General features: G+C 39.7%; 1 protein-coding gene across 4 annotated transcripts in view; it reads left to right on the forward strand.

The window, feature by feature from the left end:
- Nucleotides 1-26,508, forward strand: part of ARMC8 (armadillo repeat containing 8) — a 182,637-nt gene that overhangs the window by 135,090 nt on the left and 21,039 nt on the right. For all 4 annotated transcript variants that reach the window (XM_089671757.1, XM_089671774.1, XM_089671765.1 and 1 more), the window contains 3 exons: nucleotides 23,829-23,921; nucleotides 23,993-24,142; nucleotides 25,824-25,919. In XM_089671757.1, the coding sequence (XP_089527883.1) occupies nucleotides 23,829-23,921; nucleotides 23,993-24,142; nucleotides 25,824-25,919 (339 nt within the window). The remainder of the gene's footprint in view (nucleotides 1-23,828; nucleotides 23,922-23,992; nucleotides 24,143-25,823; nucleotides 25,920-26,508) is intronic.

A 26,508-nucleotide genomic window follows, 5' to 3' on the forward strand; every position in this document is an offset into this window, starting at 1 on the left:
GATGAAAAAAGGCTCTGGACAGCATCTGGACATGGAACAGTTAAAAAAACATGTTTACAAGCGTTTGGCGTTTGAAACGCCGATAAAATCTACCCCTGAACGCAAGTTTGGTGCATTAAAAAAAACAACTGTAAACTCAACTGCCTGTAAACAACTGTAAATGACTGTCTACATGGACACATAGGAAAACATTAGGGAGAATTCAGGGGCTGCTGAAAAAAACACTGAACAGCTCCTGAACGTGAGTTTATCAGCTGCAGTGTACATGAGCCCTTAAAACAAAAAAACTTCTAAAGCTGGGCATACATGGATTGAAATTTAGCCAGTTCAAAAGAGACCAGTCTACTGATCAAATGCTCGAAAATGGGCGTGCTGAAAAACTTTAGTTTGTCCCTCTGGCTTGAATGAAAAGAACTTTTACATTCGTACTGGATAGTGACGCTGCACATAATATCACAATAGAATATGTCAGAGGTGAGGGAATGTAACTTTTAACAATAGCAGGAAGTGATATGTTTTAGTACTTTGGAATTTCGGTAATCTGAAAAGAATTTAAAGGCATCTAGAGGCAGTTGCTGATGGAATTTTATTTTTTTTTAACTGTTTAGTACCATTGACAGGTTTATTTTAAGTTTAACCACCAACCTTAATAGCTCAATTTTGGGCCTAATGCACAAAGGATGTCAAAAATGTTGCTTTCACTGGTGTTTGACATTTTTGTTCTGCTGCTAAACACGTCTTTATATCCATGCACACATAGGTGTTTACAGGTATTTAGGAATGTTTAGAGGCAGAAAAGAAAATATCACCTACTCATTCGGAATAGGAGCATTGGACAGAAAAAACATCAAAAAGCGCATTAACGCATTTGTGTAGTAATGCATTCTGATGGCCAGAATAAATTAATATTTTGGCTAATAGAATGCAGTAATGCCAAACACACATGCAGAACATGGCTTTAGGTGCACGTTTTAAGCTGTGTTTAGGGAGGTGTCCAGGGGAGGAAAAAAATTTACTGTGTGCATGAGACCTAAAGCTAGCCATGGATGGATTGCATCTCGGCCGGTTCAGCAGGTAGCGGCTGAGATTCAATTCATCTATGGGCTGGCTGATTGTACCCAAGTTGATCCATTGATCTACTTTCGTACAACCAGCATGCTGGATTTTTAGCATGCAATTATTGCCAGTGGCTAGAGCCACTAGCAGTAATCATTGTGGTCTCCTGGCAGGGACGGCACCCCTCGCCAGGAGAACAAAATGGCTCCACGCGAACAATTCCACATCAGAAAATCACATAATCTATGGCCTACCTTAGGATTTACTACTGAAATTGATGCAATTATAAAGGCCTTCTTTCAGCTCACTAATGAAGACTTTTGTAGAAACTCCCCCCCCCCCTTTCTTTCTTGTAATTTGGCTTCCCCACAGAATATTTCAGATGCATCAGTGACACTTGATCTCATGTTTTCAGCCACATACCAGGCAGTGCCAGTAAGTAGAAGCTGTGGTATGATATCTGTGCATTTAAACTAGAGCCTCCATAAAAGATGAACTTGCCTTTTCTATTGTTTCTTTGGGAAATTAATGTTAATGTGCAGTCACTTATCTAATTCAAAAACAAAGACAACGTAACTGCATTGCATGTTAATGAGACTGAAGTCAGATGCTTGTGCTAATCTTGTTGTCTTTAAAATATTACGAAATAAATCAACAAGCTTAGAAGCTAAAATAACTCAAGCCCTTGAGCTACTTGCCTTCTTGAAATACATATGTAAACTGTTTAATCTGCCATAGTTTTTGTAATTCCATCTAGCCACTCTTGCAGTTCACCCCACTTGGATCTTGTCAGTTTCCTGTGTTATTTCCCAGCCTGCCTAATGCTTTCCAAGGCGGTGCTTGAATTGTAGTCCGTACACAAAGCTTTTCTCTGTCAGTTCATTGCGGATATTTACCACTGAAATGATGAGGGATATAAGGTGAATGATGTTGCAAGCCTATAGCGTTTTCTATTTTTCATAATTGCAGGCAGCTATGAGGAAGTCAAGACTGAGAAAGAATTCCTGTGGAAGTTTTAAAGAATAAAAAAAAAAAAAGAAAACTTTGAAGTTGATCAGTCTGCAGTCATACATAAATAAAAAACTTTCTGTTATAAAACATACAACATATGCCAGGACAGTACAAAAATGCTCAAAATGACGCCATTTTGGAAAATAGATACCCCACAGTAAACACATTATTATTGACACATTTTTGGGAAATGAAGAAACATACTGGTATTAAAGGGATTAAAATATTCAACTTGGTAATAGTGCATTAAATCCATAAATGTATAGGTCCCACACATGGAGGAGGGGGTGAAGGTGTTAAAGTGAAACTAAGCAGAGAAGTGTTAATTGCCACAGTTCATATACATAACATTTATATATATATATATATATATATATATATATATATATATATATATATATAAATTATATATAAAATCTATTACGCCATTGTATTTTATTTTTTTTTAAATCCTCTAAGTACCTTATTCCTGCAGAGCTGTTGTGTGGTCACATGATCTTCCTCTGTTCTTCAGCATCTGCATAGAAAGATCCTTGGATGGGCCTTCTATTACACTGCTGATGTATACTATCTACATTGTGAGTCTTTGTCTGCACAGCCCTGATTGGTAGTATGCCAGTCACGTGACTAAAAAAAGGTTCAGAATAGCAATTCAAATTATATAAGTGGAAAAAAAACTGTTTAAGACCTCTCTATAAATCTTTATTGAACATCAAGTGTGTGTTTGGTGTGAATTAATATGGTGTAGGCAGAGTAAGCGAAGACTGACTTTTTGCTTTCATTTTGTTCAGACGGCATCTGCATCCAAAGCTTTTTTTTTTTTTTTTCTTTACAGCCATTAGCAGTTGCATTTGATATATTTAATACTGATTTATGTTAAAACTAAGCTTTTTTGTGAGTTTCTTAATGAATGTAATCAATCAGCATGCTATATCCCGCCCCCATAGTGTTTAGCAATGGAAGGACATGGAGGAGGGAGGAAGGGGACTGTCCTTTACCAATATGTATACGTACATATATTCACATGGGCTGCAGAGATAAAAAAAAAAAAGGAGGAAATGAAGGAGGGGCTTGGAAGGGAGCTGAAATATGAGCATGCTCTGTAGAAGACACCAGCTGGTCTACACAATCCCAGGCTGCCATGAGGACACAGAAGATGGGAGGGCCAGCTAAGGGCAGGATCAACCAGATGTTCATTCTATACAAAATAAATATTTTAATGGCTTTATGAGTATGCACATTTTTTTATATAGCATATAATGAAAGCTTTTCTTAGTCTGGGTTTAATATTACTTCAATGTACAGGTCACATACAGTGGGAGGATGGGAATGAGGGTAATGTATAGATGTGGTGGATGAGGAAAGTGAAGGGGTTATTATTCAGGTCACTGCAGATACAGGATGGAGCTGAAATATACAGGAGAGAAGCGGGGGTGAAAGGGTTAAAACAATTTTTACAACCTTGAATATCTGCTGCTGCAGATCTGGAGCTATTGAATGAATAACTGATCTGGTTGGTCATCACAGCAATCACAAGATACAGAGCCGATTGGATCTGCTCTGTTCATTGTTCACAACCATTAGCAAACCCACAGGACACCCAAGGGTGATTTTCGAAGTTCCGTTTATAAACGTGGAAAACGTGTCCATCACTTTGCCGTTCATAAACCACTGGTGGTAAATTAGTGGTTACTGATCTCCAGGTATGAAAGTGTTAAAGATAAACCTCTCTTTCTTCAAACAAGGCAAAGTTATAGGCTTAATAATAAAATATTTTGAAGAGTTTGTTTTCCTGGAACTCCATAAATTTGTTTCTTGACAAAAAGGTTTATTTATTACAAGTAATTATATGGTGCCATCAATTTACACAGCGCTGTACAGATACACTGTGTGCACAATTAGGAAAGCGAGTATTTTGACCACACCATCATTTTTATGCATATTGTCTAATTCTAGGCTGTATAAACTTCAATGTTTATTGAATTTAAGCATATGAGGTGATGTGTATATGTGTAATGAGGGAGGGTGTGGCTTAAGGAAATCAACATCCTATATCAAGGTGTGCATAAATATTGGGCAGCTTTTTTTCCTCAGGTAAAATGGGCCAAAAAAGATTTAACTGACTCTGAAAAGTCAAAAATTCGAAAAAGTCTTTCAGAGGGATGCAGCACTCTTGAAATTGTTACAATATTGTTACGATATTGGGGTGTAATCACAGGACCATCAAACGTTTTGTTGCAAATAGTCAACAGGGTCACAAGAAACATCTTGAGAAAAAGACGCAAATTAACTGCCACAGATTTGAGAAGAATCAAATGTGAACATATTATCTTCCAGTGCTGTCATATTCCAGATCTGCAACCTACCTGGAGTTCTCAGAAGTATAAGGTGTTCAGTGCTCAGAGACATGGCCAAAGTAAGAGGCTGAAACCCGACGACCACTGATCAAGGCACATAAGTTGAAACGCCAAGACTAGGCCAAGAGGTATCTGAAGACAGATTTTTCAAAGGTTGTATGGACTGATGAGATGAGAGTAACTCTTGACGGACCAGATGGATGGACCTGTTGCTGAACCAGGCACAGAGCTGAACTTCAACTCAGATGTCCGCAAGCTGGAGGTAGGGTACTGATATGGACAGGGATTATTAAAGATGAGCTAGTTGGAACTTTTCGTGTTGAAGATGGATTCAAAATAAACTCCCAAATCTACTGCCAGTTTTTTAGTAGACACTTTTTTCAAGCAGTGGTTGGCATCTTTCAAGAAGACCATGATATTTATGCAGGACTATGCTCCATCGCTTGCATCAAAGTACTCCACTGTGTGGCTAGCCAGTAAAGGGCTTGTAGATGAAAGAATAATGACATGGTCCCCTTCCTTCCTTACCTGACCTAAACCCTATTGAGCACTTGTGGGCCCTTCTTAAATGCAAGATTTACGGTGAAGGAAAACAGTACACCTCTCTCAACAGTGTCTGGGAGGCTGTGGTTACTGCTGCACAAAAAGTTTGTCAACAGATCAAGAAACCGACAGACTCCATGAATGGAAGGCTTATGACTGTTATTGAAAGAAGGGTGGCTATATTGGTCACTGATTTTTTATTTTTTTTTAATGTTTGTAAATTTGAGTTTGTTTACTATTCTCACGTTAAAAATGTTCCCATCTCACTTGTTTATTTTTATTTCTTGTTTTTCGTTTAGTTGCATAATAATTCTGCACATTAATAGTTGCCCAATAATTGTGCACAAATAGATATTCTCCTAAGAAATCCAAAACCTCACTTTTACTTAAATACTATAGGTTTGAGGTTTATGAACATTTTGGATTGACTTAAAGCACTGTAGTTGTTCAATAATAAAATTAATCCTCAAAAATACAACTTGCCTAATAATTGTGTACACAATGTATACTGTACATTCACATCAGTCCCTGCCCTCAACGAGCTTAGTCTGAACTCACATTCACACATTCTAGGGCCAATTTAGACAAGCGCCAACCAGCATGTCTTTTGGAGTGTGGGAGGAAACCCATACAGGCACAGGGAGAACATGCAGACTTTGTGCAGATGGAGGATAAAAATGGGAAATTACTGGCTTTCCTGGCTAAACCGAACCATGAACCATTTATCATTCCTAGAATAGTAGACAGTGTGGGTGATATGCAGGAAACTACTGAATCTATTATGGCTGCTTTCCTGCAGTTTTACATTTTTCTTTATACCTCCCAGGTACAATATACACCTGATGAGCTGTTGGAATATCTGAAATCTGTAAGCCTTCCTTCCTTTACTACTGAGGACAGAGACTACCTGGACGCCCTGATTTCTGCTGATGAGCCGGAGCATACTTTGAGACAGTTTGCTAAACATAAAACACCTGGTTTAGATGGCCTGCCTATCGAATGGTATTTAACCCACGGAGAATTTGTCTTTCCTCATTTGCTTTCTCTTTATAAGTACATTTTAAAGGAGCAAAATCTCCCTGAGTCTATGCGAGAAGCTCTTATTCTTAAGATCCTATCCAAAATATTTGCCACCAGATTGAACTCGGTAGTTTCCCGTCTGATCAAACTAGCTTTATTCCGGACAGGTCTACTTATGTTAATTTATGGATGCTGTTCACAAACTTGAGGTTCCCAATAGCTCAAATTTCCCTAGATTGCTTGTGGCCCCCGGACACCCATAAAGCTTTTAACTCCATTGAATGGCCATATCTCTTTCAGGTGCTACAAAAATTCGGGTTTGGTGACCCTTTCATTTCCTGGATAAATATTTTACACACACTCCCCCAAGCATGTATAGGGATCAATGGCTGTACATCTGCTCCCTTTTCCATCTAGAGAGGCACTAGAAAGGGGTGTCCACTGTTGCCTCTTTTGTTTGCGCTCGTGATTGAACCCCCGGCGGAACTTCTTCGAGTTTCCTCTTTGATGAAAAGGATTCAAAATTACTCTCTGGAGGAAAGGGTGTCCTTCTATGCAGATGATATGTTACTGTATATTTCAGACTCACTGTACAGTGTTACTGCTGCTCTGGAACATATCCAGCAGTTTGAGCACCACTCTGGGTTTCAAGGTCAACTGGACAAAATCTTGTATATTTCTGTTGATGAAGACCTACCTCTCCAGTTACCCCAGTCTTGCCCTTACACATTACACACAAATTCAGATATTTGGGTGTTTGATATCCAGCTTCCATTGGCAAAGAATTGATAACAATGTCCTCCTATGCATCTCTTCCTTTTGCACCCCAATTAGTCATTGTATTAAGCTACCTCTCACCCTGTTGGGGCATGTTAACCCATTCATAATGGTCTTCCTGACAAAATGTCTTTATATTCTTGCTAATTCCCCAGTATATGTTTCCAAACACCACTTCCAGGAAATTGACTCAATTCTCACTACCTTCCTTTGGAACCCTAAGGTACCCAGACTTTCTCTGGAGACTTTGCAGCTTCCTGTCTCCAGGGAGGAGGGGGGTCTGGCATTGCCTAATTTGCATTTCTATAATTATGCCTCCCAATTGGTTTATATCCATTGATGGCTTTCCCCCAACAGAGCAAAGTAGCCTCTGCTGTTGAAGCGGCAGGGGTCTCCTTGTTTTAGACTTTGGGTAATCTTATTTACAGACGAACAGTTAACTCTAAATGCCTCTCTGCGAATTTACAACCACTGCTTAAATATTTTAGATGCAGCCAAGCACCTCTGTTCCCCCAACCAGCCATGATGGTTAAATCCCAGTTTGCTACAGTTCTACGATTTATCAGATAGTCTGAATTGGGCTAAGTATGATTTAACCTATCTTCATCAATTATATCAAGGGTGCGTGTTTAAAACTTGTATACACTTGCAGAGAGAGCTACATATCCCCCTGGAGTGGCACTTCAGCTACTTACAATTTCGCCACACGGCAGAGGCGCAGCTGGGACTCCAGGAGATGCATTTAAGTAATTCTAAACTGGAGCGTGCACTTCTTTCATCTAATCGTACATGACTTATTTCTAATTACTACTCCTTACTACTGGACAGACCTTCCACCCAGCTAACTAAAGTACAAGGTGGCTGGTTGATATCCCGGAACTCTCCCTAGATGACTGGAAGGAGGTTTATGCCTCATATCTCGGTACTGTAATCTTTGCTAGGGACAAGTTCATACAGTTGAGATACTTACATAGAACGTATTATACACCTAAGCATATATTTCTTATGCGCAAACATGCCACCCCCACATCCAATAAATGTGAGTCAGAAAAAGGGGACTTTATGCATATGGTTTGGTCGTGCATTAAAGTCAGACCGTTTTTGTTCTGAGATTACTGCATTTATTTCAGTTCATTTTGATCTCCCCAATGTCTGTAGTCCTAAGTGGTGTCTTCTCGGGTATTTGATGATCTTGAACTGACTGCTAAAGCTAAAAGATTTATATGAATATTGCTCTAATACACCAGGAAGATCATTGTATCATAATGGATATGTTCTGACCTCCTGCACATTGGTTTGTGGAAACGTTTGATTAATCAGAGCCTCCCACTTTATAAGCTTATTTATGAAGTGAAAGAGTGTCCAGGGAAATTTACTAGACTCTGGGGACCCTGTCTAGATACACAAGACACCAGTGACTCTCTTCTGCATTTTGTCTCTGACCCCATACCTTAGTTACCTTCTGTTTTAAGTCAAATCCTCCCCGCTGTTCTTGCTACTACCCCTGTTTGGGCTGGAAGTCAGAGTGTTATTATGACTTTTGGGACAACTACTAACATTGTGACCTTCTTTTTCTCTTAGTAACTTTTTATGGTGCTGGGCGCCTATGTGAAAACACTCAGTCCAGTAACATACAGTACATGTGTGCAGTATTCTTATGTACGTTTGCATACTCTGGGTTTTGTTTGTTTCTTCTTTGTTACTTATTTAATGTAAGTTTTTTCTTCTTGTTTGATTTATCTGATTGTGCATATACATGGATGTACCTATTTGTTGCTGCGATATTTGTGGAATTTACAGGCTTTGATACTCCAGAGCTGTGACAATTCCCTTTCTTCACACTATTTGCTACATAGTACTTTGCCACTGTATTGGCTTGGCAAGTATAGTTTGTATGTGCAAATTTTTTTGTTAACCACTTGCCTTCTAGAGGATTTACCCCCCTTCCTGACCAGGCCATTTTTTGCGATACAGTGCTGCGTTACTTTTACTGACAATTGCGGTGGTATTTGATCACCTGTGCTTTTTTAATTTTTTGCGCTATAAACAAAAATAGACCGACAATTTTGGAAAAAAAACCCAAAACTTTATTTTTGACTTTTGCTATTAAACACGTCCAGTAAAAATTTTTTAAAAATCAAATGCTCTGCTATGCAGAGCCATACAAAGCAGTGTGCAGGAGCTGACGGGAGAGATCGCTATTGTTTACATACAGGTCTCTCCACTGTTGGAAATCCTTAGAGATCGCCAGGTGGCGGTGGGGAATCACCGACCGGGACCCAGTTATTGACAGCTGAGGCCGCGAATGGTGGCGCTCGTAGGGCACACTCGCCCTACCCGGAACTACAAAATCATGTATATATACTTGATTTTGTGCACCCGTGCCGACCTGTAGCAGTATTTCTGCTATAGGGCAGCACGTAAGCGGTTAAATAAATGAAGTTTAAAAAAACACAAAAAACTGTGCAGGTAGTGCCCTGGTTGGGTTTCAAACCAATGACCAGAGTGCTGCTAGGGGGAAATGCTAACCACTTAGCCACTGTGCTGCTCTTTATCTTATTATATTAGGAATATAAAATATGACAAGAATAACATAACTGAATGTATTTTAAAATTTTGTTCAGTTGGTGTTTATACCTTTACAGATGAGATCTATTGATGTTGATTAAAATTGATATTCAAATGTTATTCCCATTTTGAATTATACATTTTGGAACATAAAAAAATGTATAAACCTGAAGGATGACTTGGGAGCTGTCTTTCCCAAAAATAAGTTTTGCATTTCATTTTGTGGTGTGAAATTTGGCACTGCAATTCTCTGCAATTAAATTATGAATAATGCTAAATTTTTCTCTAGCACAAACCTTATCCTGGTAATACTCTGATAAATATCATAAGTAATAAGTTTGTTCAGATTATTTCCCAGATATTTTAAACAGGGTTTAAATACTCTAAGACTAATATAGATGAAAGGCAAAACCGTCTTGTTTTAAACAATATGATTATATCTAAACTGTTAAGGTACATAATTTTGCTGTCTTCGTACTATATACAGTGCATTCATAAAGTATTCAGACCCCGTTCACTTCAATTTTGTTTTCTGCAGTCTGATACTACAGCTGTTTAAATTTATTTTTTTTATTCATATACACTATATTGCCAAACATATTGGAACACCCCTCCAAATCATTTGATTCAGGTGTTCCACATCCATGACCACAGATGTATATAATCAAGCACCTAGGTATGCAGACTGTTTTTACAAACATTTGTGAAAGAATAGGTCGCTCTCAGGAGATCAGTGAATTCAAGCGTGGTACCATGATAGGTCGCCACATGTGCAATAAGTCCATCTGTGAAATTTCCTTGCTACTAAATATTTCACGGTCAACTGTTAGTGGTATTATAACAAATTGGAAGCAACTGGGAACAACAGCAACTCAACCACAAAGTAGTAGGCCATGTAAAATGACAGAGCGGGGTCAGCGTATGCTGAAGCGCACAGTGTGTAGAAGTTGCCAGTTGTCTGCAGAGTCAGTAGCTAAAGAACTTTGTGTGGCCTTCAGATTAGCACAACAGAGCAAAGAGAGCTTCATGGAATGGGTTTACATGGCCGAGCATCTGCATTAAAACTTTACATCACCAAGTGCAATGCAAAGCATCAGATTCAGTGGTGTAAAGCATGCCGTCACTGGACTCTAGAGCAGTGGAGATGTGTTCTCTGGAGTGAAGAATCACGTTTTTCTGTCTGGCAATCCGATCGATGTGTCTGGGTTTGGCAGTTGCCAGGAGAACAGTACTTGCCTGACTGCATTGTGCCAAGTGTAATGTTTGGCGGAGGGGGGATTATGGTGTGGGGTTGTTTTTCAGGGGTTGGGCTTGGCCCCTTAGTTCCAATAAAGGAAATTCTGAAGGTGTCAGCATACCAAGACATTTAGAACAATTTCATGCTCTCAAGTTTGTGGGAACAGTTTGGGATTGCCCCTTCCTGTTCCAACATGACTGTGCACCAATGCACAAAGCAGGGTCCATAAAGACATGGATGATCTAGTTTGGGAGAGGGGTGGCGGAACTTGGCTGGCCTGCACAGAGTCCTGACCTCAACCCAATTAGAACACCTTTGGGATGAATTAGAGCAGAGACTGCGAGCCAGGCCTTCTCGTTTGACATCAGTGCCTGACCTCACAAATGGTCTTCTGGAAGAATGGTCAAACATTCCCATAGACATACTCCTAAACCTTGTAGACAACTTTCCCAGCAGAGTTGAAGCTGTTATAGCTGCAAAGGGTGGGCCAAGTTAATATTGAACCCTACGGACTAAGACTGGGATGCCATTAAAGTTCATGTGTGTGTGTAAAGGCAGGCGTCCCAATACTTTTGGCAGTATCGTGTATCAACACTTAGTACCCCATGATGACAAAGTGAAAAAAGAATTTTAGAAATGTCTGTGAATTTAATAAAAAGAATAAACTGAATTATCACAGGTACGTACAGTTGTGTTCAAAATAATAGCAGTCAGACATTACTAACCTGATCAATCACTGTTTTTGGTAGAAATGATATTTCTACCTGGCAAATAATTTATTAGCAGGTGTAGTAGAGTAATAGAAATCCAACAGACCCAACAGTCATGACATGCATGCTGCTGATTCTGTGTAATTGAATCACTAATTGAAAGGGGCATGTTCAAAATAATAGTAGTGTGGAGTTCTATTAGTGAGGTTGTTCATTCTTTGAAAAACAGGTGGCAATTATTGCCCTTATTTAAGGAAGGAGGGCAGCAAATGTTGTACATGCTGGTTACAGTGCATTTCTCTCTGAAATTCTGAGGAAATGGGTCGTCCCAGACTTTGTTCAGAAGAACTGCGTACCTTGATTAAAACGTTGATTGGAGAGGGGAAAACATATAAAGAAGTGCAGAAAATGATAGGCTGCTCAGCTAAAATGATCACAAATGCTTTAAAATGGCAACTAAAACCTGAAAGACATGGAAGAAAGCGAAAAACTACCATTCGAATGGATAGAAGAATAACCAAAATGGCAAGGACTCAACCAACAATCAGCTCCAGGAAGATCAAAGAAGGTCTAAAGTTACCTGTGAGTACTGTTACAATTAGAAGACACCTATGTGAAGCCAAGCTATCTGCAAGAAGCCCCCGCAAAGTCCCACTGTTGAAAAAAAGACGTGCTGAAGAGGTTACAATTTGCCAAAGAGCACATTGACTGGCCTAAAGAGAAATGCCACAACATTTTATGGACTGATGAAAGTAAGATTGTTCTTTTTGGGTCTAGTGGCCGGAGACAGTTTGTCAGATGACCCCCAAACACTGAATTGAAGCCACAGTACACTGTGAATACAGTGAAGCATGGTTGCGCAAGCATCATGATATGGGGATGTTTTGCATACTACAGTGTTAGGCCTATTTATCGCATACCAGGGATCTTGGATCAGTTTGAATACATCAGAATACTTTAAGAGGTCATGCTGTCTTATGCTGAAGAGGAAATGCCCTTGAAATGGGTGTTCCAACAAGAGAACGACCCCAAACACTCCAGTAAACGTGCAACATCTTGGTTCCAGACCAACAAGATTGACGGTATGAAGTGGCCAGCCCAATCCCCGGATCTTAATCCAATAGAAAACTTGTGGGGTGACATCAAAAATGCAGTTTCTGAGGAAAAACCAAGAAATAGAGAAGAACTGTGGAATGTAGTCCAATCATCCTGGGCTGGAATACCTGTTCACAGGTGCCAGAAGTTGGTTGACTCCATGCAACAAATGTACAGCAGTTCTCAGAAACAGTGCTTATACAACTAAATATTAATTAAGTGATTCAAAGGAAAGAAAAATCTTCAAACATTTTTCAGTTTATATAGTGAATGTTTGAGTTTGTAAAGAAGAATACAACACTGCTATTTTTTGGAAGTCTAATATTCACTTTTCTTCAATTTTTTTAGAGGAACAACACAAATTTCATATATTTTTCTTCATGTTTTGATTTGGAATAGAATGTGAGTGGAACTCAGTCATCGGCCATTGGGTTCTTGGTCACTTCTCTTACTAAGGCCCTTCCTCCTTTTGGAAGAGTCCCTGCTTGTGCCAAGTTTCATTCATTTGAGAATTACTGTGCTCTTGTGAACCTTCAATGCAGCAAAATGTTTTAGTAGCCTTCCCTAGATCTGTGCCTTGCAATAATCCTGTATCTGTGCTCTGGCAAGCAGTTCCTTTTGATCTCATGGCTTTTGCTCTGATACAGTATGGATTGTCAGCAGTGGCCTTTTATATTGAGGTGTTGTCCTTTCCAAATCATGTTGAATCAATTTATTTTACCACAGGTGTATTACAATCAAGGGTTAGAAACATCTCAGGAACAATCAAGAGAAATGGGAGGCACTTGAGTTAAATTGTTGCAAAGGGTCTGAATTCTTATACCAATGTGATGTTTCAGTTTTTCATACATTTGCAAACATATCTAAAATTCTGTTTTCACTTTCTTATTATGGGGTGCTGAGTGTAGAATAAAATGAATGCATTTTAAACAACTGTAGTGCAACATAACAAAATTGAAAAAAGTGAAGGGATTCTGAATACTTTATAAATGCACTGTATGATAATAGTTAAATGAAGGTTTTAAGATGTGTTAAAGCTGAACTTAAGGCAAGCCTCTACAAAGTTGCACTTATATGACGACCGTTATTACCTGTTAAAAGATTTGAAGCCATGTAAGTTAGTTTTGTGATCCAGGCCCTCCTGCCAGGCAGTACAACCAGGTCTAATCCTCAACAGCAGCATCACATCGTAGTCAGGAACACTGGCAAGCACATATTCCAAGTCTGCATATTAAGCCACAAAAGAGCAGTAGCTCACTGGTTAGGTCATCACTCTGTTTACTTTGCTATCCCCGTTCTGTCAGCATATGTGGAGAGCTGGCCCTCCAGGAACCAGTTTTATATTTGCTGCGCAGTGGTTATAGGGAACTGAAACCAAGACAGTGTCATGTACATACACAACTTGATTTTAAAAATGAATTTAACTATTAATCCTATTAATTATTGTGTTTTTATAGGTTCCAAAAGGTCAGTTTTGTTCTTTTTCTCTTGAGTTTCTTGTTTTTTATCTACAGGGAAAATATTTTTCTAGATTGATCCAGACCTTATTTTGATCAACAAATTTAAACAAAAAGTTATATTTCTTAATTGGACACAGAATTATTCATGAACAATGGATTATGCAGCTGCCTTCAGGGAGTTGGACACATGCAAACAGAGCTGTGAGACAGCCCATTATAACCATTCCAACATGTTTCAGTTTTTGTAGTGTCCTAGGAGAACGGACAGCTTCTGTCTTCTGAGAGAAGCAAGCTACTTTTTCAAAGACTGCTTGCTTCTCAAGGGTGTACAGGGTGTTGTTTACACTGGTCACCCTGGACATTCCCCAGTAACTCAGTGGGATCTCAACCTGGTTCTATCAGTTCTCCAGAAAAACACCATTTGAATCCAACAGCAATGTTGCCATTTACCTTCACCAAGCCTGCTTCTCTTGTGGCCATCACCTGTGTGGGGTGAGTTTCTGAGTTAGAGGCCTTTCTCATGCTACTAAGACCCCTGATGAATTCTGAGGAAATAGTGATGAATAAACTTGTTGCAGTAGCATCAGTAAGAACATCTGAACAGAAACTCTGAAGATTATAGAAAAAGAAGGGGTTGTTTTAAGGGTTAGTAGAGGGTGTAGGAGGTATGTAACAGTATGCTATAGCATATCCAGAGGTATAGAGGTCGTGATAAATCACATTGTGTTGATTAGATGCCAGGGTATTGAAAATAAGTTGACTGTCATGTATATGGGATAAATGGCAAATTAGGAAAATAAGATGAGAAAGGAAAATAAACAAAGTGGAAAAGGCGAAGAAGTTGGGGGAAACTATAAAAGGAAAGAAGAAAATTGAAGGGAAAGCTTAAATGAAGTAGGGAAGAGAGAGGAAGGAGCAGACTGGAAAAGCCCTTCCCAGGAAGTCACTGGTCGTGTTCAGTATTGGGCAGATTGGTGGAATGAAGATCTGTGGGGAAGCAGCAGAACATGTGGTGTTATGGGTGTTGTAAGTCCTTACTGGTTAATGGTAGGAGAAAAATGTCAGAGAGGAGTTTGAAAAGAAATTGGTGTATAAAGGTGTTCCTTTCACCTTAACCAGGACATTGTTCTCCCATATCTATGTCCTGCTCTACATCATCCCACAGAGATCGTTCTCCAATGTCTAGATATGATACATGCTGTTTAAATCTATCTCTCTGCTATAGCTTCTTTTAGGGCTCATTCACACGTACTTTGATGTCTGAAGAGTAATCTGTGTTTGGAGTGCTCTTCAGAGCACTATATATATATATATATATATAATGGTCTGGCTTGGCTGACTAAGAGTGGTGGGAGAGTAGCAACAGATGTAACTAATAGGTCTAATAAATACACTCATGCAGACATTGAACCATAATGAGGCAATACAAAATATCTGGAGTTCTAGGTCATGTTTCCAGACTGGATCATCACAGGAAAACCTTGAAGAAAGGACTGTTGCTCTGAGGTCGGAAAGGACCATTTTCAATTATGTTGCTCCTCTCTGTGCTGATGGGACGATGTTAGTAAGTTGAGGCGGTCTAGATGTTCCTTTCACCTTAACCAGGACATTGTTCTCCCATATCTATGTCCTGCTCTACATCATCCCACAGAGATCGTTCTCCAATGTCTAGATATGATACATGCTGTTTAAATCTATCTCTCTGCTATAGCTTCTTTTAGGGCTCATTCACACGTACTTTGATGTCTGAAGAGTAATCTGTGTTTGGAGTGCTCTTCAGAGCATGTGACAGGTGGTAAAGAAGCATTGTATCACCCCCTCACTACCTACTTTAACCTTTTGAACCCTACTAGCACCCCACCCGCACTAGCACTCTACAATCATGTGTATTGTATGCAGTTGTGGGGCGCTTGCAGAGAGCGGCACCATACAATTGAATGGGTCATACCCGGTGGAGTGCTGCGCCCACCAAAAGCGAAAGGGGGCATAATTTCTGCTGCAGTATGTGTACACCCCCATGGCACTAAAGAAAGGAAACCGTTTGGGGTGGGTGGGGGGGGGGGGGGAACAAGTGTGGTGAAAATTCACTTTGCAAAGAATACCCAATTACGTGCAAGGAAAATAAATGAGGGAAAAAAAGTATTTTTGCTTCACATTGGATGATGGAAGTCAGCAAAGCTTCACCTTCACTAATCTATCGGAAAATCCCCTCGCAAAGTGACCAGCCTTTTTGCTGTTTAGTAAATTAATTCCTCTTTATCATTCCTGAGGGTACGAACAAGGTTTTCACTCCACTATCTCTAGATGGATTCAGACGCTCATTAATCTAACCTATGGACTTAAGGATAGGGTCCCGCTTTTGCAGGAAAGAGGAGGGTTTGCCGACACTGGCTGGAACATAGAAGCCTATGGGTGACATCACTGTTCCCAAATTTCCTAGCTGTTGAGTCTCTCTCATTACAAAATCATTTTGTAGATGTGAACATCTGTCTTCAAGGTGCCATTGAAAATGGCTTTGCATGTCCTCTCTGCCACAGTTGTCTTAAGTTGCTGCCACCTGCTCTAGAGAATGCCTGAAAAGCAGATGAAGGCATTATCAGGGGGAGAACCATGATCTGTATGAGGGTTATTATATGCAAATATTAGACTATGCGTTTCATTTAAATGCAGATATTGAATATATTTCTCCACTTGGAGAAGTGAAGATTTTGAATGGTGTATCGTATTTACAGACCGAGACACACTGGAGTATTTTCTAAATGGTTTAAAAGAAAAGTTCATTTTCAATTTTATAATAGCACCAGAAAGGAAATGGATGTCATTTATAAATGATTCAAGACAAATGCAGAACCACAAGTCCCTTTACTTGTTAGAAGGCACAACAGAAATGACGTCTGTAAAGCCATCTAATGACTCCCCAAGGAGAATTGCGATTGCTTCACCCATCTTGTGTTCTGTTATTATTTGTGGCATTAATCCTAAAACATCCTGTGTTTTTATCTGAAATTAAATTATGGAAGAGAGTGGGAGCATTATAGAAATTAATGGAAGAAAACTGCTTGAACAGCCATTGCAACTTTTCTTTATCCCCCTTTCTTTATTGTATGCCAGTCCTCCAAAAGAGCTTAGCTTTTTGTAGCTGATGTGAAATAAAACACAATCTATAAAAATAATGTGCAATATATAAAAAGGACGTGTCAACCTTCACCAACTGGAGTGTTCTTTTTAGGTCTCTTCTTTCTATGTTAAACCTGAACTACAGAAGAGAACATTAATGAAATGTAGAATAGTTTAAAGCCAGTAAATATGATATAGTTTTCTATGTATTTACAAACGCTTGCAGTATAAGGATTAAAAATAGTCAGTGTTGATTGAGAGAGTGAAGTTCAGCTTTAAACTTGTATTTATTAATTTTTTAATAATGCATGCAATACTACTTTATATCCCTATTCTGTCTTTCTTTACATCTTGGTCTGTTTTTAAAAGTCCAAAGCACAGGGGAGTGTAGTGCTACAGTTCTAATTTTTTTGACTAGGTGTGTCCCGATGAACCTCATTTTTCAGCATAAGATAGGTTAATGCAGCACTGTGAGTGGGCCACAGGGCATGTACTTCGCCTATGCTGTGGACTCCCAAGCACTAAACAAGCATTGGGTTGTGCTCAACTTAATAAAGAGGCAAGTAGGTGATTAGTCACTCAGGGCAATTGCAATTCTTGAAGAAAACACACATATGCAAATATAAATGGCAATTATGATGTCAGCAGGTATCTATATTATCACTACAATGTTCGTTATGTGCCTGGAGTTCAGCAGAGTTTGGACTTATAGGACCAGCATGTTATAAAAGCTCTCCATGGAAGCTACTAGCTAGAATTTGCCTCTTTTTATTCTTATAATAAAGACAAAATATAATCCAGACACATGAATGAATAATTAAAATTTGCTGTGCTATTTACTAAACCTAACCGTAAAGCAAAAAGTAATCACTTGACAGAGCCCCTAACTAAGGTAACATAGGTGCATACCTTGAAAATAACCAAGCACAAGTGAATGAAAATATCCAAAAATAAAAGATGCTCTGCTAGGCAATACCTAATATGAACAAATCAATATGCGCAAATAAATAATCTGAGTAATATATATCAAGGCATAAATAAAAATAATAATAATTCGGATACATTGTTTCTAGAAATGGCAGTGAATTCTTATACAACTATAACAATAAAGAATTGGCTAATCTCCTTTCTTGAAAGAATATGCAAACCCAACAGTTCATATTTCTGATATGTGCCTGCTGTACTATGTACTTGTATGAAAAAGTATCCTGCTCTCTTTATATTGCATCCTTTGTGTAAAATCCCTGGTGATCCTGCCAATCCCTCTGCTTTCCTATTACAAACTGACCACACTAGGCATGAGAGCACAGCGCTGTTGTTTTTTTTTAATCTATACACAAATGTTTTTCCTTTTGTTTCTATTTTAAACTGAATGGGTTCTTTTAAAAGATGAGGGTTTACAATCACTTTAATATTTTCTGTGCAGCTAAGGTATTTGTTTCTATACAACTACTTGGGTTGTAGGTACTGTTTTAAAACAGATTTGGGAAAACTACTATTTATCCCAATGCCATTTTAAAACAACACTCAGAATCCGCGGATCCTGGCAGTATTCAGCCTTGACGTTTCTGCTGTCTGACAGCTGGCATTCAGCAGTAGACCTAGGAACTGAAACAAATGGCTGCTGGGCTTTCAATGTTTATACAGGTTTCTTCATTTATAAACATAAATGCTATGCTTTCGCATTTCTTTTCATTACAGAGGCTCCTGCAGAACTGTTGCAGCTCTGTCCAGCCCCTCCCTACAGCAGTGGTTCTGTCCCAATTCTCCCTACAGTTGCAGCTTTATCCAGCTTCTCCCTACAGCAGTAGTTCTGTCCCGATTCTCCCTACAGTTGCAGCTCTGTCCAGCCCCTCCCTACAGCAGTAGTTCTGTCCCAATTCTCCCTACAGTTGCAGCTTTATCCAGCCCCTCCCTACAGCAGTAGTTCTGTCCCGATTCTCCCTACAGTTGCAGCTCTGTCCAGCCCCTCCCTACAGCAGTAGTTCTGTCCCAATTCTCCCTACAGTTGCAGCTTTATCCAGCCCCTCCCTACAGCAGTAGTTCTGTCCCGATTCTCCCTACAGTTGCAGCTTTATCCAGCCCCTCCCTACAGGAGTAGTTCTGTCCCGATTCTCCCTACAGTTGCAGCTTTATCCAGCCCCTCCCTACAGCAGTAGTTCTGTCCTGATTCTCCCTACAATTGCAGCTCTGTCTGGCCCCTCCTTACAGGAGTAGTTCTGTCCTGATTCTCCCTACAGTTGCAGCTCTGTCTAGCCTGTCCCTACAACAGTAGATCACTGCTATAGTTACCTACTGCTGATTGCAGCCACCAATTATTAAAAGTGATCTGTTGTTGCACAGCTTCACGTCGTGGAAATTGGAAGTGAAGAAAAAGTGGAATAAAAATGTAAAAACAATAGATAAACGTGTGTGATGACAGAATGCTATGCTGTAGGAATATGTCAGGTCTCTTGTCAGGACCTGGGTCACCTGCTAGTGGCACTGTTGTTCTCAGAGCCAAGGGCACAAATCTAGTGGCTACCAGCAAGTGGCTCCCAACAGCCAGCATATCTTAGTATTAAGGCTCCACCTGATACTGGCTGCTGGGAAGGTATTTCATCCTTCACCTGATGAAGATTGGTGCTTCAGTGTTCTTCCTGTGAGCCTTGTCCTTATCCAATACTGTGACCTGCTTCCAATACCCTGTACCCTGCATCCAGCATCCTGTTCCCTACATCCAGCACCCTGTACCCTGCTCCACTTCCTTTGTTTCCTGTCCCAGCCCTGATCCTGCCCTGTTCATGTGAGCTCCCCCCCATTTTTGTACATAGCGTTTGCTAGCCAGACTGTTGATTTGGGTTTGCTGCACTATGACATTTATTTTTCAGTTTTACATTGTTTATGGTTTGTTGATGTTGGAAGGATATTTATTTATGTTAATAGACTTTATTTAATCATACTTGGTCTGGTTCCTGATTCCTTGATGTGTAGCACACTGATCTGGTCATCCTTGCTGGATGCCTGCATTTGGTATCCCTTATAATGTGGAATGGAACTGACAAATGGGGCTGCCTAAAAATAGGCCACCATCAATGCCAGAACGCTGATGCAGAAGTAAAGAGTTGGGTGACACCTGGACTGAAGAGTCCAAATTGAGAATTTGAAGTTTCTCCTGGGGAAAAACTTTGGCTTAAGTTGTGTCTAGGATAAAACTCAGATACTCCAATCGATGAGTTGTTTTGATCACTAACTTCTGAAGGTTAAGGACCCAGCTGAACTTTTACAAAGTCTCCACTGTTTGAACCACATTGTGGGCCAGAACTTGTGATGACTCTTTCCTCATCAGGATCAGTTAGCAGGGCCATAAACTGAAAGTGCTGGGGATCCACAGCACAGTGAAGGAACCACTCATGCACAGAAAAAATGGGGACATGCAGATACATGTTTTTGATGTCCACAGAGGCCAGAATGTCTTCGGGGAAAAGGCTATGACAGACCTAGTGGATTCCTTGCATAATTTTTGGACTAAAGTGAACACATTTAGGGCTTCGAGATTCACGATGCAGCTGATGCCCCTTTTTGGTTTGGGAACCACAGGAAACATTCTGCCACAGGGACTGTGATGATGGCCTATTGCTCCAGAAGACCCACAAGGTCTCAATGGAGATATGCTAATCTCTGAGATGACACAGTCACATTGGAAGACATGAACCAAGGAGGGAGCCGAGATTGGAATTCTAGCTTGTAGCCACTGGAAACCATCTTCCTCCTAAGATGCTAGATGTCTGCAAATGATGGGGTGCCCTCATCTTCCAAAGTTGGGAGGGAGGGGTCTGTGAGAGCAACCCCCATCTTTGGAAGATGAGGGCACCCCATCATGCTGAACACTTATGTGAGGGCTTGGGGGACTTGGAAGTTCAGGGTTTGGTTTGTGGGCAGACTGGGGTGCCAAGCTTGGGCTTGGCTTTAGAGGTTGAGACCTGGGAGTAACTAAAGGAGTTTTTCTCAGCCTCCAAAGTAAGTGTGTACTATTAAAATAAAAGATTACAAAAAATGCATATAGAGCAGTATCAGACATAGAAGTACATGATCAATGCTTTCCAAACACTTAAGTACACCATTATAATACCTCAGTTCATGAAAGGCTTATTTTATATGATCGGGAAAAAAATTACTATAGAAACACGTTTCGTCTATGCGAGGTCTTGAGCATGTCGTCACCATGTGGATCACTGAGAATACTTATTGTGTATGGCCCCAATCTTCAACCCTTTGACTGGAGTGGTGTACTCCAGTTTTAGAGAAATCTGCTTTCTCCACTACATAGAGGAATCAAGAATTTGGTTATGGCTATCTTTTTATTACACTAATAGACGGTCATTTTAAAATTCTTTCCAAAGCAGAGTTTCTGAACAAGTCATGCACCCCTTGTGTTATTTCTACCTGTAATACTCTGAAAAAACTGTATAAAGTTTCAATGATATGACATTTTTGCACAAAAAAGGTGGAAATCCCATATTTGTGCATGTCTTTTATATAGTCATGGCCAAAAATATTGGCACCCCTGCATGTCTGTCAAGATAATACATCACATTGCCCCAAGAAAATTGTTGCAATTGCAAATGTTTAGGCATGTTTATTTCTTTTGTTTGTATTGGTATGACACAAAAACGTGGGGAAACGAAAAACCAAATCTGACCCATTCCACACAAAACTCCAAAAATGGACTGGACAAAACTATTGGCACCTGTATCAATTAACAGGTGTTGACAATATAGAAATCATGCCAGCAACCAGTTAAAATAGGGAAAAATTGACTCAACCTTTCTGTTGTGTATCTGTGTGCCACATGGAGCATGGAGAAGAGAAAGAGCAGCAAAGAATTGTCTGAGGATTTGAGAACAAAAATGGAAAAGCATGGACAATCTCAAGGTTACAATTCCATCTCCAGAGATCTTAATGTTCCTGTGTCCACTGTGCGCAACATTGTCAAGAAGTTTATAGTCCATGGCACTGTAGCTAATCTCCCTGGACGTCGACAAAAGTGAAAAATTGATGAAAGATTGCAGCAAAGGATTGTTCTAATGGTGGCTAAAGAACCTCGATCAACTTCCAGACAAATTCAAGCTGACCTTCAGGCACAGGGTACAACTGTGTCAGCTTGCACTACACATCGCCATCTGAATGAAAAGGGACGGTATGGTAGGAGACCCAGGAGGACCCCACTGCTGCCAGAGAAACATAAAAATATTCAGTTTGGAGTTTGCAAAACCTTACCTGAGGAAGCCAAATTCCTTTTGGGATAACGTGCTGTGGACAGATGAAACAAAATTACAGCTTTTTGGTAAAGTCCATCATTCTACTGTTTTCAGAAAAAGAAATGAGGCCTTTAACCACATGCCTACAGGACACTTATACCCTCCTTCCTGCCCAGGCCAATTTTCAGCTTTCAGCACTGTCACACTTTGAATGACAATTGCATGGTCATGCAACACTGTACCCATATGACATTTTTATCATTTTTTTTTTTGAGACAGAGCTTTCTTTTGGAGGTATTTAATCACCTCTGGGTTTTTTATTTTTTGCTAAACAAAACAAAAACAACTGAAAATTAAAAAAAAAAAAAATTTCTTTGTTTTTGTTATAAAATTTTGTAAATAAGTGATTTTTCTCCTTCACTGATGTGCGCTAATGAGGCTGCAGTGATGGGCACTGATAGGCTGCACTGATAGGTGGCACTGATGAGGCACTGGTAGGTGGCACTGATGGGCATTGACAGACATCACTGATGGGAACTGAAAGGCAGCACTGACTGGCACTGTTAGCCGGCACTGATAAACCACTGATCACATGACCGAGCCGACGTCTTCAGCTCTTTCCATTGATCGGTGATCCGCTGTGTCCAAGGGACACAGCGTACCATCGCACACGCGGTTAGAGTGGGAGGATGTCATCTTGCACCCGTCATTTCCTTATATGGCGGGCGGGAGGCGGTTAAAGAAACAGTCAAACATGGTGGAGGTTCACTGATGTTTTGGGGTTGTTTTGCTGCTTCAGGCACTGGATGTCTTGACTGTGTGCATGGCATTATGAAATCTGAAGACTGCCAAAGAATTCTGGAGTGCAATGTAGGACTAAGGTGTCAGAAAGGAGACCACTGTCTCCGTCAGAGGTCATGGGTCTTACAGCAGGACAGTGACTCAAAGCACACGTCAAAAACCCAGAAATGGTTTAAAAGAAAGTGCTGGAGAGGACTGAACTGGCCAGCAATGAGTTCAGATCTCAGTCCCATAGAGCACCTGTAAAGAGATCTCAAAACAGCAGTTGAGAAAAGAAACCCTAAAATCTGAGAGACCTGGAGCAGTTGGTGAAAGAGGAGTGGTCCAAAATTCCAGTAGAGAGGTGTAAGAAACTCCTTGATGTCTACAGGAAACAATTGATTTCAGTTACTTTTTTCAAGGGGTGTACTACCAAATATTAAATTGAGGGTGCCAATAATTTTGTCCTGTCCATTTTTGGAGTTTTGCGTGGAGTGTGTCAGATTTGGCTTTTTATTTCTCCACTTTTTTGTGTCATACCAATACAAACAAAATAATTAAAAATGAGAATGCCTAAAAATTTGTTATTGCAACAATTTTCTGGGCGAAGTGGTGCATTATCTGACAGAAATGCAGGGGTGCCAATATTTTTGGCCATGACTGTATGTATCTTTAGTATACCAGATCAGTTTGTGGAAAAATATTCTGGTTTATATGATAGGGCTGTCTTTGGGATGTGTGTTGAATAGCAGTTAAAAAGATTATCATAAATATACTCACTCATATGTTTTGTGTGTTGAAATAGATGTAATTTGTATATTGCTTTCTATATTGATTCCTCGCCTATATTTTTTCAGCCTATGCTAGAATCTGGAGCCGTAGAACTACTATGTAGTTTGACTCTAAGTGAGAATCCTGCCCTGCGTGTCAATGGCATCTGGGCTTTAATGGTAAGCATTTTTCTGCTGATATGATAATCTATTAATTGATAACATCTTCGTAACACATTTTCTGTTTACAGAACATGGCATTTCAAGCTGACCAGAAGATAAAATCCGACATTTTAAGAGGTCTAAGCACAGAGCAGTTGTTTCGACTATTGTCTGATTCCGATGTGAATGTATTGATGAAAACATTGGGACTTCTCAGAAACCTGTTGTCTACAAGGCCAGTAAGTAATTTATGAACAACTGCTGATTTCCAGCAAACAAAAGACTTTTACAATCAAAAACTTTACCATATGCAATTTAATATTTCCAGGGGACAATGGTCATCTAGTCAAATAGTGTGAATTTTTTCAGCAGGGACAGCAAAAATGCAACTGGTTTTGCAAGGTGGAGAGCACGAAAAGAAGAACATGTATGATCCAGATACATTTTTATTTAGACACAAAAAGCCAACATGTTTAGGGGGTTCAAAGGCTCCCCCTTTATCAGGGTTTGGTACTGTTGAACAAAGTGTATACTGGACTGTAAAAATTGGAGGGATTGTGAAAGTTAATTCGTTATATAATCACTCCATATGCATCTGGCAGGATCATGCTAATTTATATGTTCTGCTTTTGACATGGAATCCAATCCTTTTGCTTTTAGAATGTATACCTTCAGCTTTTGGCGCTTTCCACCTTGCACACCCTGTCCCTACTTGAATTACTAGTCAACATTTGGCCACCATTCCTGGAAGAGCAACCTGATGAGATTAATTTCCTCTACACTGATGAGACCTGAGAATCCAGTGCCCCATGCCTTTCTTCTGCTTCCCGAGCAATAAAAATGTGACTGGGTGTTACCACTTCCACACTCTCCAAAAATCTTGGCTTTAGATTCTTTCTTAAGGCTTTCTTATTGTGTTATTGATATGAAAACTGTGCTACAAACATATAATGATTTGCCAAAATAAGTATTTTTTTTTTCTTTTTCATCAAAGCAGAATTTTTTTTTTATTTGTTTTGAGTAGAGGAGGGCTTAGAAACATGCATACCTGTGTGAATTGCTTTCATCGCTGATCCCATGCTGAGCTTTTCATCAGCCAATTCTGCCTTATCTGGCATTGCTACAGATATTTTTTTTCCCTTTGATTTCAATAAAGACTCCCATGGAGTAGATGCAGTCCCTCATGACAACTGGAGGATTACATTTTAGGAGAAAATATTCTGATTTATTTGTACATCATAACTGATCTACGGATTTGAGAATTTTCTAAAGTTAGCACAAGCCCACAGTCCTCTACACATTAGATCCTTTCCCACCAAAAGTATTCCCTCATTAGCAGTGTTTGAATAGTACTAGGCAGTCAGTCATCTTTTCATTTGCAATCCTTTTGATACAAGAGTACAAATGTGGCAGGTGTGCTCAGCTGTTAATGATGTTCATGACTAGTGAGTCTACCCTCCTCGGCTATCAGCATCACTAAATCTGTAGATGTTGAGCTAATTTAGAGCTGAAAGTGGGCAGTTCCCAATCATATTGAGGGAACTGTTCTATTCCACATTAAGGAGCTATGTGACTCATTCAAACAGAATAACTAAAGGTCACTTTTTTCTTTGCGATAGCATTCTAATGATCAAATTCTAGAGCCTAGAGGTCTCTCAAACACATTGATAAATCCAACAGGTTTTAAATTTTAACTGATAGTAAAACATCTATTGTATGTAGAGATTCCTTGACTACATAATTAAATGTCAGCATTTGATCAAGGATGAATTACTGTATTGCCTAGTGGTTTTTATGCATTGTGTGTTGTAATTATCCTAGAATTTATTATTTATTTCACCTAGCGCAACCCGTGGTTCCTGCCTACAGGCTGTTGGTAACATTATTCCTCTCTTCTTTGTCCTCTATGTGCACTTTAAGCACATAGACCAGATAATGAGCACACATGGGAAGCAGATCATGCAAGCAGTGACCTTCATCCTTGAAGGGGAACATAACATAGAGGTCAAGGAACAGGTATGATATTACTGGTTCAGTACCAGCATTACCTGTACTGCACTCGACCGATCTTTTAGAAGCGTGAAACATGGTACTGTAATGAGCGATAGGCTGCTTAATCTCCCTGGCAGGGGTTAACAACAGCTTAGCAGTACTGTAGGTAATGAATATTTTACTAGCACAAGCAAGATATGCATAACGCATTTTATTCTAATCGATTTTCTGTAGAGCCCAATCCTTCTCAATTAATGTATTACATCAGCTTCTCTTTGGCTCCAGTATATAAAATCACTTTCCTAACACATTCATGTACATTAGCCTAATAATCTCATTGGGACACAGGCTTTTTACTTCCAGTAATGGCTTCATATGCTGGTTTGTCTGCTGATTGCTTTATACCAGGGGTCTCCAAGCTTTCTAAACAAAGGGCCAGTTTACTGGCTTTCAGACTTTAGGGGGGCTGGACTGTGGCCATTGGGAGTAGAAATTGTCCTGTGTCATTGGGAGTAAACAATGCATCTTTGGCATTAGGGGAGGAATAGCACCCTATTCTTAGTGTAAGTTGAAGAAATAGTGCCCCATCATTGGTATCAGTGGGAAGAATAGT

This window comes from Staurois parvus, unplaced genomic scaffold (genome assembly GCF_062004578.1).
Source record: "Staurois parvus isolate SC_StPar_1 unplaced genomic scaffold, SC_StPar_1.0 ptg000011l, whole genome shotgun sequence".
Classification (NCBI taxonomy): domain Eukaryota; kingdom Metazoa; phylum Chordata; class Amphibia; order Anura; family Ranidae; genus Staurois; species Staurois parvus.